The sequence below is a fragment of the Gossypium hirsutum genome, chromosome D12 (assembly GCF_007990345.1).
Source record: "Gossypium hirsutum isolate 1008001.06 chromosome D12, Gossypium_hirsutum_v2.1, whole genome shotgun sequence".
Taxonomy (NCBI): domain Eukaryota; kingdom Viridiplantae; phylum Streptophyta; class Magnoliopsida; order Malvales; family Malvaceae; genus Gossypium; species Gossypium hirsutum.
Window position 1 is genome coordinate 44,701,315 of NC_053448.1, and position 18,536 is coordinate 44,719,850.

Here is an 18,536-nt window from a genome sequence, read left to right on the forward strand (position 1 = left end):
AGGTAAGTTTAAATTGGATAGAAGTTACCTTGAATGTTGAATTTGACTATTGTTTGTGATGGTGTCATATGGCATACTGGTTAGAACTAGGTAATGAAATGTCTTTATGTGTTTGAATAAGTTCATGGAAAAAATTAATGATATTCTTGTTGCATAAGAAAATTTGAGGTTTATAATCTTGTGTTAAAGATGAAATATGTGTATGTTTGTATCTTTAGGAGTGATGTATGCCTTGAACATGTTTTGAACCTTTAAACCTTTGATTTTCGACCATTTTAAGAAAAGTATCGATACAAATGAATCAAGGTATCGATATCAGACTAAATGAACAATTTTAAAATTTGATAGAATGCCAATTTGGTATCGGTATTTTTTATAAGTATCGATAAATCTTTCAAAAATATCAATACCTCCAAAAAGGTATCGATAAAATCTTTTGAACCAAAATTTTTAGATTTAGCAGAATGTCAAAATGGTATCGATATTTTATTTGGTATCGATGCTGAATACAAAAATATTGATACTTATTACAAAGATATCAATACTTTGTTCAAGATTTGAAAAGTTTAAAATTTGGTCATTTTTCATCCTCGAGTCCAACCCTTTGTATCTTAAAGCTCGATTTAAGCCCGTTATTGGGTATGAATTCAATATTTAATGAATAATTGTCCACTAATAATTATTTTTAATTGTATTTTGAATTAAAGTGGCAAATGTTTTTCCTGTTATTTATTGTAGTATCCCGTAACCCTAATTTGATGACGAAGATGAGTGGGAGTGTTACATTTAGTGAAATTAGAGCTACGATTTAGTTGGTTCTCGAATTGAACATAACATTTTTGGAGTTTAGAACTTACATGCCACATAAACCTGTGATAGTGTGATGTATTTAATTTCATCTAAACCTTATTTTTCTTATAGATTTAAAGAATGTCGGCAGAATCTGATCATGCAGACACCAATGAAGTAAATAGTAATGTCCTAACTTTCAAACAGAAAGTAAGTCATAGCCTACCAGTTCTGTAATATCCGATAGTGAAGTCAGAAATGTCTTTTTCGACCTAATCGGTGAGTGATTCTCAAAATTCATGCGAGCCAATCCTAAGGCTCAGTAACCCCCACCCCTTGTTGTGCCTCCTACGAGCGTCCTCGAATGACTAAATTGAGTTGATGACTTCTTATAGATAAAATCAAAAAGTGTGGTGCCAAAGAGTTTAGAAGAAAGACAGATAACGACTTAGCAATGGCTGTGTACTAGCTTGAGAATATTGAGTAAGTTTTCGATGAAATGGCCTATTCACCTGATAATTATCTCAAATGGGTGTATGATGGTATTGGAAGGAGACAACGACATTTTTCCCAAGTAAATCGGGGTTCAGTATTTGTTGCGAACTCTCGTGTTTTACTTTCTTTTTGGCGTATTTGGTTGAATCAGCTCTTACGAGCTTCTGTTTAGCTCTTACAAGCTTCTATTCAGCTCTTACAAGCTTCTATTTAGATTTCGAGCTTCTGTTGGCGTATTTAGGAGGATCAACTCTTATGAGCTTTTGTTAACGATGTACTCTTATCCGTAAGTCGTTCTTTGAATGGAAAAAATTTGGTAAGGTGATTTATTAAATGAATTTGAAAGACATATTATTTATTTTTATATTGGATTGAATACAGATGTATTTATCAATAGAAGTTGTGAACGACAGGAAATTGACAGTGAATTACAATGAATTGACATGAATGATTTTATTTATTTGACTTGTTATAGTAGGTTCGATAAGATTTTGTTTAACTTGTCGAACTTACTAATCTTCATTAAGCTTATATGTGTTGTTTAATGTCTTTGTAGATTTGCAGAAGATTGGACGATCGGATCAGCACTCGAGTCACATTATCCAGCTTGTCTAGATAGTTTTTGAAACGTTCAATACGGTTTATATGGCATGTATAGGCTTTTGTACGGTCTTGGTTAAACTTTAACTTATGTAGATATTATAAATAATATTTTTGTTTATATAACCAACTTACATATTGGTTTAAGATTAAGGTATAATTGTGATGTTAATATGAGTGATATATGTATGTATGTATGTATGTATGTATGTATGTATGTATGTATGTATGTATATATTTGAATTATAGTGAACTTTGGTAACTTGGTTAGGTAAATTAATTAGGTAAGTTTGGATATTTGGTTGTCATGTTTTAAGTTGTCATTTGAGATACCTAAGAGTATATTGGTTGTATGTAGTCATAATACATGTTTAAAACTTGATTTTAGCTTGTTTAGAATGCCTCGTTATGGCTTGTTGATGTGTAAGTTGTGGAGGCTAGGTTGGTATCAATTTGGGTGAGAAATGTTGCTTAGAAAATGGCCTATTTTCGTCCACACGGGCAGAGACACGAGCATGTGTCTTAGTCGTGTGTGACACATGGTCCCTGTATCTTTTAAATTACTCAAGTCAGTATGCTCACACGGCCCAGCACATAGGCATGTGGTTTGGCCGTGTGACCCAAGTCAGAGAGTTACACGGGTACAGACACGAGCTGGACACGGCCATGTGTCCCTATCTTGAATGCCCACACGGCCGTGTGGGCCGTGTGACCCCCGCAGCGTAGAAAATTTTAAATATTTTTGAAAAGCTCTTTGAGTTTCTGCTTTAGTCCCAACTTGTTTCTAATATGTATTTCGGGTCTTGAGGGCTCGTTTAAGGGAAGATATATATGATTTTTATTGGTTTTATTATGAGAATTGATATGCAACGAAATGTTTGAAATTTCTATCTAATTGATCCATAAACCCTGCTAATGCTCTGTAACCCTGTCCCTACAAATCACTTCTTACAAATTTCCCGAGAAAAGCAGGGGACAATGATAAGCGGAGTGATAAACAGTTGTCTACACCTCAGAAAGGTAGACATATTGGTCAGAGCAGTAATACTGTAACTAATCGTAGTAGGACCAAAGGCACAACTGTTTGATCTGAAGCTAGAGCTCCTGCTCAACCATATGCCATCTGATTCGGGGAGGAAGCTACCGCACCTGATGTTATTACTGGTACATTCTATATATTTGATGTTACTATGTAGCACTGATTGACATTGGGTCAACTCACTTGTATATTTGCACTACATTATTAACGGATAAGAATTTACTTATTGAGTCAACTGAGTTTGATGTTCGAGTTACTAATCCACTAAGCTAGAGTGTGATAGCTAACTTAATATGTCGTAAGTGTCCGCTGAGAATACAGGGCTACGACTTTCCTGCTGATTTGATGTTGTTACGTTTTCACGAATTCGGTATCATTCTAGGAATGGATTGGCTAACGTTATATAAAGCTATGGTAAACTTTAGATTGAAACGGATTGATCTGAAATGTCAGACAGGTGAGATGATTACAGTTGTGTCCAATGGATCAAATAGTGTTACCCGAGTTATTTCAACTATCTCGGCACAGAAATTGATTCAAAAAGCCTGTGAAGCATTTTTGGTATATATGTTTGATACTCGAGAATTGGGATCAAAGATTTATCAAGTACCGATTGTTAATGAGTTTATAGACGTGTTTCCTAAAGAGTTATCGGGATTACCTCTAGAACGTGAAGTTAAATTTGTGATTGATTTGATGCTTGGGACTACTTCGATATCGATTGCACCATATAGAATAACATCAACTAAGTTCAAAGAACTTAAAACATAGTTGCAATATTTATCAGATTGAGGTTTTATTTGGTTAAGTGTATCTTCTTGAGGTGCACCTGTGTTGTTTGTGAAAAAGAAAGATAGGTCGATGAGACTATGTATCGATTATAGGCAATTGAATAAAGTTACGATAAAGAATAAATATCCTATGCCCCGTATCGATGATTTGTTTGACTAGTTGAAAGGCACAACAGCATTTTCGCAAATAAATCTCAGATCTGGTTATTACTAGTTATGAGTTAAGGATATTGACGTATCGAAAACTACTTTTTGAACTCATTACAACCATTACAAAGTTTTGGTGATGCCGTTTGAGTTAACTAATACCCCTACTGCTTTTATGGATTTGATTAATCGAATTTTTTAGCCTCACCTGGATAGATTTGTGGTTGTGTTTATTGATGATATACTGATATATTCTGAAACAGAATCCGAGCATACTCAACATTTGAGAATTGTGTTACAGACTCTGCGCAAGAAACAATTAAACGCAAAATTCATTAAATGTGAGTTTTGACTTAGAGAGGTTGGAATTCTTGGCCATGGGATTTATCTACAAAATTTAATTTAATTTAATTTAATTTAATATTAAGATAAATATTAAATTGAATTTAACACTAAATCTATTAAAATAATATTAATTTTGGAATAGTTAATCTGAAATCAAATTCTCTGGTAAAGTCCAGTAGGAGTATAATTCTTCCACTGCTCAACCACCGAAGACCGACCGCCGCCGACCATTTTCTGGCCACCAGAATACCACCGTCGTAGCCTCCGACACCCTAAGCTAGTTCAATTTCTGTTGGTTTGGTCCAGGCCAGTGACAGCCCGACCGGTCCAGTCCAACCATCAGTTTGACCGTCAGCCCGGTTTTACATACCAGGCTCAGTTCAACCAATTTTTGGATTTTGGTATCGATTTTGGGCTCCCGGGCCCAATTCATGATCTTATGTCCAATTTTCAAGTTCAATTACCCATGGGTCAATTGTCTGACTTGAAAATTAATTTCCAAAAATATTATATTAATTTTAATTAATTTGATTAATTTAATTTTACTTTATCAAAATTAATTTTCCCCAAAATCACTTAGATTTTCCAAATTAATTTTTCAAGAAAGGTCTTTAATCAAATTCTCTAGTTGAACAACTCTTATGACCGTCCAATTTAATTCCACATCGAATAAATCGACTCAATTAAATTATTTCCAAAATTATAGAATTTTCTTCTGATTCAAATGCAGTCCGCTCGAGCTTTTGTTGAGCTAGCGGAGGGACCAATCAGACATATACAATTAGGCTCTAGTAATTGCAATTATGTCCACAAGCATCGTTCTGATATTTCATAATTACTTAATCATTGAGTCAGTCCACAATAAGCACTATGATTGAAAACTCATTATTGTATACTCTTTACGAAAGTAAACCATCCAACTGCTTTGTCCAATGACCTCGTCATATGTGTGTTAACCTCATATGATATCCTTGATTCCTTTGAGTTGAATTTGTTCACTCAATACAATCCTATTTTATCTCATTGTCATCATTTTGTCTTCTTAATGATTAATATAATCACTGCCAACAAATGACTGCGATAAATTACTCGTTCAAGAACAAGCAACCCGTGGTCACGTTCCATGTTTATCAATCAACAAAATGCCAATAAGAGGATATTATTAACTCATTAATTGAGCTATGAATTCCACTGTTGCTAGTAAAGTCATGCCAAATACAAGTCATGTACCCAACATACTAGTTATCAACTCGATTATCTTTAGAGTATAAGCCTCCACTTATATCAAAGCATATGAGTTACATACGTATGGTCAATGACTAACTCAGGATTTAGGTAAATCACAACATGAATGTCACAAGTGAATTAATTCATAAACGGATTCAAAATTAATTCATCTTAGGTCCAGTCCAATGTATCATTATGCTAATTAATACATCTATGTCCCTACCCATAGAGTCAATTTCTGCGATAGTCAAGACTAGTCATCTCTTCAATTGGAATTGTAGACAACATAATAATCTTTCTCAGTATTTGAATCAAATGTTCTTGATTCTTTTACGGTATTATGGATTCGTTTAGATTATCTACTAAAGTAAGTTGTCTTTCTTGCAATGTAAATGTTCTTATAATGCCACTTATCATTAGTTTGAACTTAGATAAGCAATGAGTTAATATTTTCTTCTCCCCATTTTGCTATGCATGCAAAATATGAAAGACAGAAATACAAAAGACATAACAGTGAAATGTAAAATTTATTTATTCATCGTTCAAATACATAAAAAATAATTACATGTTTACTACAATATGGACACATTTCCCAATAGTAAGTCATATACAAGGCATAAGTTGCAGCAACCACCCTATTTGCATAAAGTAAGCATTGATTTTTGTTGCTCATATTTAGTTACAACATTATTTTACTGGATAATATTTTTGTTTCGAACATGTGGAACATGTTATTTGGTTGAAAATGTGTGGACAAATTAATGTTATTATTTATTACGATGGTGAAGTGCGTGACACCAAGAACATTATGGTTTTTTTATCAAAGAACACAACGTGGTTGCCTTTTAACCAGAACATACAATTTCCAGAACTCCAAACAAGAATTAGGCTAAAAACCATCGAATCCAACCAAATGAGAGTATCATCCCTTAAATGTCGATTTTGTACTTTGGTCAACCCCACTAGATATGACTTCTTTCGATATTAGAGATACGAGGGGGTTGAAGGTGATGGTGCAGACGCATATTGATAGTGGATCACCATTTCTTGAGTTATACGTAAAGTTTTCAAGGACAGATGAAGGCCCTCGTATGTCAACATATGTTTATGTTCGAGAGGCCAAAATGGAAGAACATGCCAATAGTCCAATGAAACAGTTGTGTGTTGGTTCACCATTTTGTTAGAAAGTTCCCATTATGATATACCAAAATCATCAATGGGAAGACACTTATTTATCTTGATCTTAGATTTTAGTCACGACAGACAGAAAAACAAACAATCAAGTTTTGGTGGTAGGACAGAATACATTACCCCTACACGACACTCGGTTAGTGGCTTTGATTTCAAATTCGTTCAACCAATGTCCAACGCTGGAAACACTTACAAGGGAATTATATCAACTTCCAGCAGTTGGTAATCAATAGGTGATTTTGGACGTTTCGACAACTACATGAGAATGGATGATATACTCCCTACGACGCCTATCGACGAGGGGACATCCAACATAATAGATGTTGGTGGGTCTGATAATGAAGAGGGCACTGAATTCAATGCCAATCCAATCCAATCTGGGAACTAGAATTGATTCCAACTGAACCAGAAGATGGAGGTTCAAATGGTGAAGGTTCTAAAGAAGATTCACAGTTCATAATAGGTTAGAGTTTGTAGAACTATCGATAGAAGATGAGTTGGAGTTTGCAGAACTACCACACAGGAGGCCGGGGCATACAAGTTCTTCATTGTATTCTGGTAATTTGGAAGTAAGGAAGGATTTTTCCAATAAAGATGATTTTTTTGCTGGTATGAAGCGATACAACATCAAGACAAAGGTAAACTTCCATGCGATTAAATCTCAATTTGACAAGTTCGACGCGAAGTGCACAATGCAAGACAATAGATGTGCATGGAAAATCATGGCTTCTGTTAAGAAAAAGACGGGATTGTGGATGATAAAAAAGTTTACTACTCTGCATACGTGTGTTATCATAGGTACTGTATCAATATCAGTATATATTACGACACAATTGAGTTGATAATTTTAACATACTCATGTTGTTGCAAGTATTTCACAAGATCATCCTAAATTAGATTCGGAGATGATCACGGACATAATACTACCTATGGTCAAAGTGAGTCCCGGGATTATTGTGCCAGTTTTATTTGCAAATATTTCATAGCCAGTTCAATTACACATCTTCGTATTGCAATGTGTGGATCGCAAAGAAAAAGATATTTGAGAAGATGCACAATGGGTAGGACGTGTCATACAACAAGGAATGACAATGGTGTCAGGTGCTGGAGAGGTACGTCCTAGGTTGCATAACCAATCCGGAAATGAGGCATGCGTACTACAATGACCAGTTGGTCCATTTCCAACATTTGTTTTGAACTTTCAAGCAATGCCGAGAGGCATTGCAATACTACAAACCACTGGTACAAATCAACGATACATTTATGTATGAGAGATATACCCATCGATTATTTTTTGCTATGGCACAGGACGACAATCGAAAAATCTTGTCGATTGTCTTTACAATAATGTCGAATGAGTTAATAAACTATTGGAATTTCTTCATGTCTAGGTTGAGGAGGCATGTTTGCCCCCAATTTGATATATACATCATCTCCAATCAAGGACCTGGAATACTAACCGCAATTAAACAACAAAGAAGCCTGTGGGACCACACACACCATAGGTATTATCTAAGGCATGTTGCATCGAACTAGTACAGCTAATACACCTCTACTGCTCAGAGAGCATATGTGATCAACATGGGTATGTAATTGCCACTATTAAATATTCTTTGATATTTAGCCGGTCAGCATATGTTAGGAATTATGGATAAACTATTCACTTCTCTCAACAGGGTACGAGCTTGTGAAAAACTGTTTCCATGAAATGTTTGAAAACTTACTAGCAATTAACGATGACGGGGCGGGCTACCTCTCTAACATACCCTTCGATCTGTGGACACAATCCTATGACAGAGGTCTATGATATAGGCACATGAAGACAAACCTGGTGAAATGCATCAATTCCATTTTGAAGGGAATGCATCATTTATCGATAATCTCGGTTGTCAAAGAGACCTTTTCGTTTGGCTAAAATTTTTCCAAAGCGAGCGACGAATTATGTTGGGTAGATGCAGGGCAGCCACATTTGGAGTGAGGACGTACTAAAAAAATTAGGAAGGCTATAGCACAAGCGAACTATACTCATCCAGTGTGTCACTCACACGAAGACCTATGGTTTTGGGTAACAGAGTTTAATAGGTCAGACTAAGGTATTACCGGGGGAGCATAATTTGTACACCTGAGACAAATGACTTACGACTGTGGGAGATTTGACGCACTTCGTTTTCCATGTGCTCATGCAATTGCAGCATGTAAGTATCAACGCTTTGATCCCATGAGCTTTGTGGACGAAGTTTGCAAACTAGAAAACATATACGACATGTGGAGAAACATATACCCACCGGTCCCAGATGAACGTAGCTGGTCACCTATATCCAGCACTCAATTTAAGTTGTTACCCGATAGATCATTGTGTCGCAAACCAAAAGGTTAACTGACATAGACTTGGATACGCAACAATATAGATATTGGGGAAAAGTCAAACCAATTGAGGTTATACGGGTGGTGTAGGAACATGGTCCATACAATATCATCATGTCCACTTCGAAGGGATGATACAAGTACAACACATCATTAACATAAATTTTATTGTAATCTGTAAACGAACATTTTTTCCATACAATACAAATCAATAAATTATACATATTTCTTCTATTTTTCACATACAATCTTGATTTAATATTATGAAATGATAACAAAGTCCAACTTTAGTGAAAAATTATATTTATTTAAAAACATAATGATATACAACATCGATAAAATAAAAGCGTTTGATATTTACTGAAATGTTAACATGAGAAGTACAATAATAAAGTAAATCAATCCAATCCTCAGTTAGAATATGTGACACATCGAGACGGTCGACAATTGCGAGCCAGATTCCTTCTTGGTTCAATCTCCGATACAGGTTGTGGTCTTGGCCTATCATATTCTTTACATTTGTCCATGGTTGATTGCGATTGGCTGCTTCTCGATTGCCATTGTGCATCCTTTGGTTTAGGAATAGGTAGTTCATAAGATGATCCACATTGGTAGAACATTGATCCTGAAGGTGTTTGCGGTACCATCGGCGTAGGGGTATAACTATATTGTGTCCCATACACAGATGACATAACGAGTGGACTCTTAGTTGATGCTCAAATTATAGACGACAAATACGCCGTCGTCAGTATCGTCAAAAATGTCAATGGCATCAGCGTGTAATACGCCAGGGACAAAGGTCCAAAAAAAAACCTGACATTGAGGTAGAAGCAAAAAAAAATGTGGTGGAATATATTGTGCTTGTGTGAAAATGACAAGGTTAGTATACACACCAGAATAAGATGAGACATATTGACCGAGGGGTAGTGTGGCCATCGATGTCGGTTCTTGCGTAGGGGTTGACGATGGACCCATCTCACTAGACCTTGGATGTATAGGCGCCCGTCGTGGCCTTCTCGTATGCGGTTGCCAACTCCTCGCCTCTTCCTCTAACAAATATGGCTTGCTATAAACCCTAAACTATTGCATGTACTCCGGATCGCAGGTTAACTCTGGAGCGACAATGCAATAGCGAGTAGGTAAAAACTCGTACATATTGTTCGACATGTAGATATATTGGGCGTGGAATACCAACCAAATTCTCATCCGTCCTTTCCCGCAAGTCAATAGGATACAGATCATCGAGGTCTTGAAATGCCACTGAAATCGATTGCCTGAACCCAAATTGTTGCAACACTCTATCCGACTTGTGCATCTCTACAGTAGCGTACACTACCAATGGCACCTTCATGTGCCAGATGTTGGGATTCACTAAAAATTTCAACGAGATGCATTCTTGAATTGTCGGATTCTCGTATGGCATCTATTCAAATTGTATTAAATAATAAAAATTTTAGTTATATATATACTACTAAATCTCAAATCAACTACGTTAATATCATATAATTCAAAATTTTTTTTAAAAATACATACCTCCACTTTTGATCATTGGTCCAACAAAAGTCATATATCTCGAAGCTCATTCGGTAGTCCCGCGTAACTCGACTCATGGTTCCACCTATTGAAATAACTTGTTAGTAGAATAATTTAAAGTTTAATTAATTTTATTATGGTAAATATATTATCTAATGAATTTTACTTTGTTATGAGTAGGAATGTATAAGGGTAGTTCACTCAAGGACGTAAAAATGGCAGTCGTACCGCATCCATGATTACAGTAGTAGCATGCAGCCACTAATTTTAATTTTCCGTGGTTGTGTCGCCTGACACGTCTCCCGATACAAGGTCGCCAACACGGCAGACCCCCAACTGAGTTCACCTGCTTTGCTAAAGTTGACGAGTTTCAGCAGTCACCTTAGATGGACGAGATTTCATGACTTATCAGCATTAAGATACCTTCGATGATATGAAGGATGTATGCCCGAGCGTGTTGTTCTCTTTGGACTTCTGTCGAATCCTCATCAAGCCCATCGAGATTTCTTCTTAACCAACCCATGAGAGTTTTTGTAGTAATTATGGGGAGAACTCTATGAGAATTAGGGTTTTGTATTTGGGTTTGCTTTATGAGAGTTAGGGTTTTGTATTCAGGGTTTTGGACAATGTACGTTTAATGCATTTAAATTTATTTTTTCCATATTATACTCTGGTTTTGTTTACTCGTTTAGTGAAAAGTCGATACATCATTTACCCGTGTGTATTCAATGTTTTCTATTTTTCTCTTTTGTTGTTTATTCGGATCTATCCTCAACAATACAAATATTTAAATTACCACAACATTAAGTAGGTATAAAATTAACTTGACATTCCCAAAGTCAAAACTTTAATTTCTCAATGCTCATGGTTATCGCAATTTTGCAAATTTGGAGAAGTAGATGAGGGGGTTAGGTCGACTTTGTTTGCAATTGAATAATGTGCTAATTTTCGAACTGAGGTACATATAGCTATGCTTTGTTTCATGAATCCATCTATTAACCAATATTTCACACCAAAATTTTCAATAAAATAATGAAAAAGGAAAATCATATTTTTAAAAATTAAAAAGAAAAAAAATCTGATGGGATCAGATCGGTTGCGTGTTAATGGCTTAATGCTTCCTCACCCATACTGTTGTTTGAAGTTGACAAAATTGTGGTTAAATAAATAAATAAATCGCTTAAATTATATGTAAACTCGTTTTACATCCCTTCTTATGCATCACATTTTATTTATACCTTTTTTTACAATGTTTTAATCTTTTATAATATCCACAAAATTGTAAATAAGTAAATAAAAGACCAAAATTAATAATTACTATTCTCGATACAATCATAAACATTCATTGCAGTAAATTTAAATATTTAAATTCAATTCCTTAATCTTATGATACCTATCCAACATCATTTTTTTCTAAAATTTTACTCCATTTAATATCGAATTTTATATCATGTCTACATTTGTGAATGATTATAAAAAATATAGAGATTCAAAAATTTCCAAACTCGTTTTCAACCCTAAAAACCTCTCCTCTCCCCTTTTTTTCTTAACCTGGCCATCCGTTTGTCAACCGGCAGAGCTGGTCATCCCTCCTTTTTTTCTTTCCCCCTCTTTTCCTCTCCTTTTGTTTTTCCCTTCTCTCTGAAAAATAGCCTTCCCTTCCTATGGTGTTTGTGGTGGTGACTATGCCGAGCGAACCTTGTGGTGGCAACTTCAGGGTTCTGATTAAGATATCATCCATAGTCGTCTCTCGCTATATGCATATGTTTCTACCAAGCCCGTTCTAGCTTATTTTCCGTTCCCTTGTTGCAAGGTTTTCGCCAAGTAGGGTCCAACATCCAGTACGGTAGCTTGTAGCCTCTCTCGCAACGCGTGGATTTTTGGCGTCAGTGGAGTGGTCTAGTTGCTGGTCTGGTGGAGCCTCTCCTTCCATGCATCCCTTTTGTTTGTGCTTAATGTTATCATCTTCACCATTTGCTCTTAGGGTCCATTAGTAAGTAGAATTAGATCCTTGAGGTAACGCATTTATACTCTCTATATGAATAACTAAAGCCTCCATACACGGTGATGATCTCTCTCACAATGTCACTTTTAGAAGGATGAATAGGACTCCTGGTGATGTTGCTGTTTGTTTCTACCCAGTTAGGCTGGGATGATGTTGTAATGGTTCTGTTTTGAACATTTTCAAAATGAACTCTTCCAAGTGACCAAAAATAATAATAATAATAATACAAAGATTCAAACAGCCTGTACATATTCTAAGGACAAACTTGGTTAATCAAACATTATCGGGCCAAAACTCCCTAAAAAATGCACGCTCAAATTCCTTCTCTTGCATTTGCTTGTCGCGTTCTTGCATCTTCCGCATCCTTTTGGAAAGTGCCTTGGTCTTCTTTGTTGTTTTCTGTTCCTGAAATTCATCGCAATTATCAATCAAAAAATGCAGCATACAGAGTTACAGACCCATCAAAACATGAATACATCACATCCACGGTTAAGGCTAATATTACGGGGTTTTGCTTGCTTAATAGCAAATAATGCTTTCTTTTTCTTTTCAATAGTTAGTATCATATCCCATTTGGTAAAGCTGGCAATCCCATGCAAGCATATGAAATAAACATAAAGACAAATTATGAAATGTATCAGCCAATGTGGGTTGATTCGGTTAGTAGAGCACTCATTAGCGCCCGGAAAAGCGCTAAGGTTCACATCTCCCCAGGATTACCATTTGGCGGGTGATCTCATACCATTTAGCCCTGATCCTGGACTAGATAATCTTTTTTAAAACTAATAAATGCAATGTACCAAAAATCTTAAGCACAAGCAAAATACGTGTATTAATCGTATTGAGTTACTCAAACTTCAAAATGGTGTATTCTGCTCATTGCACTGATTGCATGGATGTATTCCATTTTTTTATCATAGCCAAAATTTCCAAATTTACCATTTAGCTATTTTTTTATACAATACAAGTTCTAAACCCCCCCCCCCCAACTACACTACCACACAGGCAAACCTGCAAACCGAACCCTGGTCTCAAGCATAGATGAACTCACTTCAGCAAATGGGCCTACTGCTCGAGTTCATTTATCATTTAGTTAATACTACAGAAAACATTCTGAGCATATTTCCAACAAGTCATTTTTCCTATTCCTATTAAGACATAGAAGCAAAGTATGATCCTTTAAATATATAAAAAAGAACTTTAAAAAAATCATGTGGATCGTATACTTGTATTAATTCTACTAGCAACATAGCTTAAAGATAGTGGTAGTAAAAAGAATGAAGGTTACCTCATCATTTTTAGGCTTGGAATCAGGAGGATCACTGGGCTTTGGTGTCTTTCTCTTCTTCTCTGCTCCAAGGCCTTTCTTATTGTTCTTCACATATGCTTGTACGGGTTCTAATCTACCCTAATAACATAAAATAAACCAATCTAAAAAAATTCAGATGAAAACAACATTCTAAAAGAGGGCATGGAAATTTGAAAGGAAATTTCATCTTAGAATTAGGGCTTCAAAGAAGAACCTAACCTGCTCAGAAACACCAAGACCACTGCCTTCTTTCCATCCATGCTTCTTCAATAGCTGCCAAAAACACAAATCGATAACCATTAAAACACGATTATAGAAGAAAAAAGAAGTTGCAATAAAAAGCCAAGAGTTGGAGGAGATGAGAGAGATTGAATACCTGGAAGCCGATATTGGAGGAATCAATGGCGGTTGATGAACCCAACGCCTCTCCCATTGCTTTCCTCCCAAAACCAGCGAATTTGGCCTCTTTTCTCTTTCCCCCTTTTACTTCCCAATTCCTTCCGAGGTCGAGATTTGCCTAAGGCTTCCGAAGAAGAAGAAGAAGAATAGCTGAGGATTCAACGAATTCGATTTTATATTATTTTGGTTTGAGAACAAATTGTTATTTAAAAAACGCTTCTTTTTTTGTTTTCTGTTTTTTTGTCGGCGGTTTATCGAGCTTTTATTTAGCCCAACCGACAAGCCAGAGTCCACTTAACAATCACATTTGCAGCTTCTCGGCCCAAACAGTGAATTTCTTTTTAAAATAATACACTATTAATAATAAAATACATTATTTGAAATTAATTAATCAAATAGGGATGGTATTAAAATAAAAAATAGATTAAATTATAAGTAGAACAATATCATATTAAGAATATTAAATAAATACAATTACATTTTTATAATTTCTCTAATTAAATTGGTGCACAGATGACTTGTGAGATCAACTTAATCAAGGACTTAAATAGAAGTATAGATGTATCTATTATATCAATTTAGAACACTGTTTATATAAATATTTACTGAACAGTTAAAATTTTTAACCTAAATAGTTAAAAAAATTTAATATACGTTAAAGTTTACCTGCATAATCTATATAAAAAAGAATATAAAATATTACAATTAGATTATTAAAATACTAAAAATACAAAAATATACACGCCAATATGAGTACAAAAAATATATTTAAAATCCAAAACTAATATAATAACACGTTACATTCATGTATTTATTACTGGGGCTCCATGTGTAGAACAGATATCATATTAGACATTTTCTTTACACAGGTGCCATATTGTACATTAAATGAAAGTTGAGGGGCTAATTGTCATATTAACCCTTTTATTTTATAATATCAATCGAACAAGAAGTTCTAAAGGTGAAACATTGAATGTGTGTAATGAAAGCCTTCCATAAAATAAAACCGATTCGACAAGCCCAGACAGCAGTTTACAGCTTCCACTCACATATCCATTGACAATCCTTCACTTCCCACGCTCCATCGATCTGGTTTGTCTCTTTTGCTCTTTTGAAGAATCTCTGTTGTTCTGTAAAGTAAGTAATTTTTAGGATAAGTTAAGATTGAAATTCAAGAGAGAAGGGGAAACATTATTTGTAATATCAATTGCCCAGTTTTTGCTATTTCTATGAATAAAACCTTTCAATTGACAGAATGTTGATGGTAAAAATAGTCGCAGTGAATGGATTTTACATTTTTCGTTTTTCCGGTGATTAATGGTCAAATTATATACAAGGTCTGAACTATGCTTCTTTTTTTTTCTTTTTCTTTTTTTTTTTTGCAGATTTAGTTATTCTATTGTAATTTGATCAATTCTAGTCCTTCTATTTAGGCCAACTCTTTTAGTTAATTTCGACGAATAATTTGACAGTGGCTTATTCTTTTAAACATGGAATTAATGACAAGTTTACTTCTGCACATTTCAAAAAGTAGAAGATTAGAATTGATGAAATTATAGTAAATGGATAAAAGGTATCATACAGGGACCATCTATAGAATTTGACCGTGCCATTCATAAATCATCTCTGGGAATATGTTGTGACTCCACTTTCGGTGCTGCAAATGCCTAGCTCTATATCTTTTGCAGGTCTAAACTAAACTTTAGAACACTGCTTCATCAGAGTTCTTCACCGAGATCGGACTCAGGGACACAAATTGACTTCTTTTTTTTTTTGGTAACAAAATGACAGAAATTTTAAGTTATACGGCTTGCAGACAGTTATCTCAGATGTTCTTGGCCGTTGTCTTCTTTCATAGTTCAGAATACATACTGGCAGTTGCCATTCATGGGAGATCAAATGTGACTCTCAAGTCACTTCTAATCAGCAAAAATTATCTCCTTGCAATGATCTTCTCCTTGCTGGAGTACATCGTTGAAATTGTTCTATTTCCCGGGTTGAAAGAACACTGGTGGATAAGTGACACAGGTCTTGCATTGGTGGTAATAGGGGAGTTTACACGAAAATTGGCTATAATAACTGCTGGTCGAGCCTTCACGCATCTTATCAAGGTTTACCACGACGAGCATCATCTATTAATTACTCACGGCATCTATAGATTCGTCCGTCATCCCGGGTACTCTGGTTTCTTCATTTGGTCAGTTGGCACTCAAATAATGCTTTGTAATCCCATATCCACAGTTGGTTTTGCAATTGTTGTTTGGAAATTCTTTGCTGAAAGAATACCTCATGAAGAGTATTTCTTAAAGCGATTCTTTGGGTCGGAGTATGAGGAGTATGCACATCGAGTACCTTCAGGGGTGCCATTTGTAAAATGAGGATTTATGTTTTCATAGTTAGCTAGCTTTTTATCTTCCTGAAGGTCTTTTGGGCAGGGATTTGGTTTAACTTTTATGATTGAAAAGATTAGGTGCTACTGAGTACTGACTGAAGTGAGCTTTTGTTGTAGATTTTTATCTTGGTTAGGATGATAATATTAAGTTATGGTAGAAAAAGCATCCAAGAGTTAGGTGTGAATTGGTTCTTAAATACTAATTGAACTTTTTATTTTTAATTATCGAGCAAAAATTATGAGTTTGAAGTCAAGCATAGGAATCTGGCTCAACTTTACTAAGAAAATGAGCTTAATCAAGCGAATTCAAGCTTCAAGGTGCAATTCAAATGAGCTTGAACTGAATGCCTTGGATTCCAAGTTGAGCTTTAGGTTTTTACGGTTTGAACACTCTACCAACACTCCAATCTAAATGCTTGCTTAGTTACAAGCTAGCACTGGGAAAACAATATTAAACACCTAGGAAGCCTTAAGTTGTTGGTCCATCTTAAATTTATAAAACAAGATAATGCCGCATGGGATTTCAGTCATCATACAACAACACATAAGATAATGGGTTGACAACTATTTTTCTAATGCAAACCATGCAATGCACTCCATTTCCAATTCTACTCATCAAACTAGTTCCAACAGTCTATATATAGGGTTCATATGAAAAGTAAGGGATGACCCAAGTGATAAGTGTGGATGAATGCAATACTGTGCAACAAGGCAACTACATAATTTAAGAAAATATATTGGCACTTACTATTTTCTTTTTGAGAATATAAGATGAATGGTTCCGGTGAAAGTTTGTGAATTTAGAGATGAAGATAGATGAAGATAAGGCCAGGTAGAAGAAAATATCAAAGTTTTCAAGTAGTTTTGGTTGAAGTTACTGAGAAAATTAGTAATAGTAATATTTATGAAAAATTAATTAACATAGATAATTTATATATAGACACAGAGAGAGGATGTTCAAAATTTTAAGTCATTCAACGTCTTAACTTATCAATCAAGATAAATATCTCATAATTTTTTTTGTTGCATGACCCATGGGCATATAACTCCATTCGTTACATAAAATTTTTTTTAAAAAAAATCTATAATTTGAAAAAAGCAATGTCCAGTGCAAATCTACTCTTGTTTCAAGTTAATTTCCAATTGATTTTGAGACTTTCAAGTACCTGTGATCTATATTTGGGGGGGAGAGAGTTGGAAATATATTGAGATTGTAAAAAAATCAAAGGAGCGTGTAGGACGGAGATGGAGAGCAACGGTGTGATATGCAAGACAAAAGTCTCATGCACTCTCCCTAAGGCCTTCACCTACCACACTGCATGGAATGGCATGCCATGCCATGTTGAAGGAGAAGCCCTTGAGGGAGAGTGAATGTGAAACGCCTTGTTTAATTATACGTATATGTTGCTTGCCTAGCTGGAGATACACCACTTCCTTATACAGCCTCCATCAGATTCTGGGATAGATTAAAGAATAAGTTCTCTGCTTGCTTTGGTAAGTTAGGATATATATATATATATAATTAAATCATCAAGCATCTTTCTTTCTCTACTCTCTGTGAAAACTTGTTCATCACAAACTAACATCCTTTCACGTCACTTGGCTAACTGATATGCCTTTCTATTCCTATATATATAGATGCTCTACTCATTAGTCAACTGTGAATATTCCAATAATCACCACCATGAACTGAAACTAGTTATAATTAATAATGCATGCTCATATATGTTTATATCAAATAAATAATTCATTTACTTGATTTGCGAATTTCAAGTACTTAATCAGCTGGCTGTAACCCATATATCTAGTGTGATCTAAGATTTGGAAATCAAATCATCGATAAAGTAATATACCCCACTAACCAAGTAGCTAAGCTGATATTGCAAAGCTACTAGTAGCAGTCTGGGTTG

At 35.1% G+C, this 18,536-nt stretch overlaps 2 protein-coding genes across 7 annotated transcripts; one reads left to right on the forward strand and one right to left on the reverse strand.

The window, feature by feature from the left end:
* Positions 1–12,725: 12,725 nt before the first annotated feature.
* Positions 12,726–14,467, reverse strand: LOC107946089 (G patch domain-containing protein 11). The gene is made up of 4 exons (XM_016880282.2): positions 14,212–14,467; positions 14,055–14,108; positions 13,815–13,934; positions 12,726–12,931 (listed from the first exon to the last, which is right to left on the reverse strand). Exons 1-4 carry the CDS (start codon positions 14,266–14,268, stop codon positions 12,800–12,802), a joined length of 363 nt encoding a protein of 120 aa, XP_016735771.1. The 5' UTR covers positions 14,269–14,467; the 3' UTR covers positions 12,726–12,799.
* Positions 14,468–15,192: 725 nt separating this feature from the next.
* On the forward strand, positions 15,193–16,848 carry LOC107946091 (protein-S-isoprenylcysteine O-methyltransferase B). Of its 6 annotated transcripts, none has more exons than XM_016880283.2 (3): positions 15,193–15,326; positions 15,620–15,922; positions 16,026–16,848. In XM_016880283.2, exons 2-3 carry the CDS (start codon positions 15,898–15,900, stop codon positions 16,610–16,612), a joined length of 612 nt encoding a protein of 203 aa, XP_016735772.1. In that variant the 5' UTR covers positions 15,193–15,326; positions 15,620–15,897; the 3' UTR covers positions 16,613–16,848. The 6 variants fall into 6 exon arrangements, with proteins under 6 accessions (XP_016735772.1, XP_016735773.1, XP_016735775.1 ...); XM_016880284.2 differs by having other exon boundaries at positions 15,198–15,326; positions 15,819–15,922; XM_016880285.2 differs by having other exon boundaries at positions 15,203–15,326; positions 15,808–15,922.
* Positions 16,849–18,536: the final 1,688 nt, after the last annotated feature.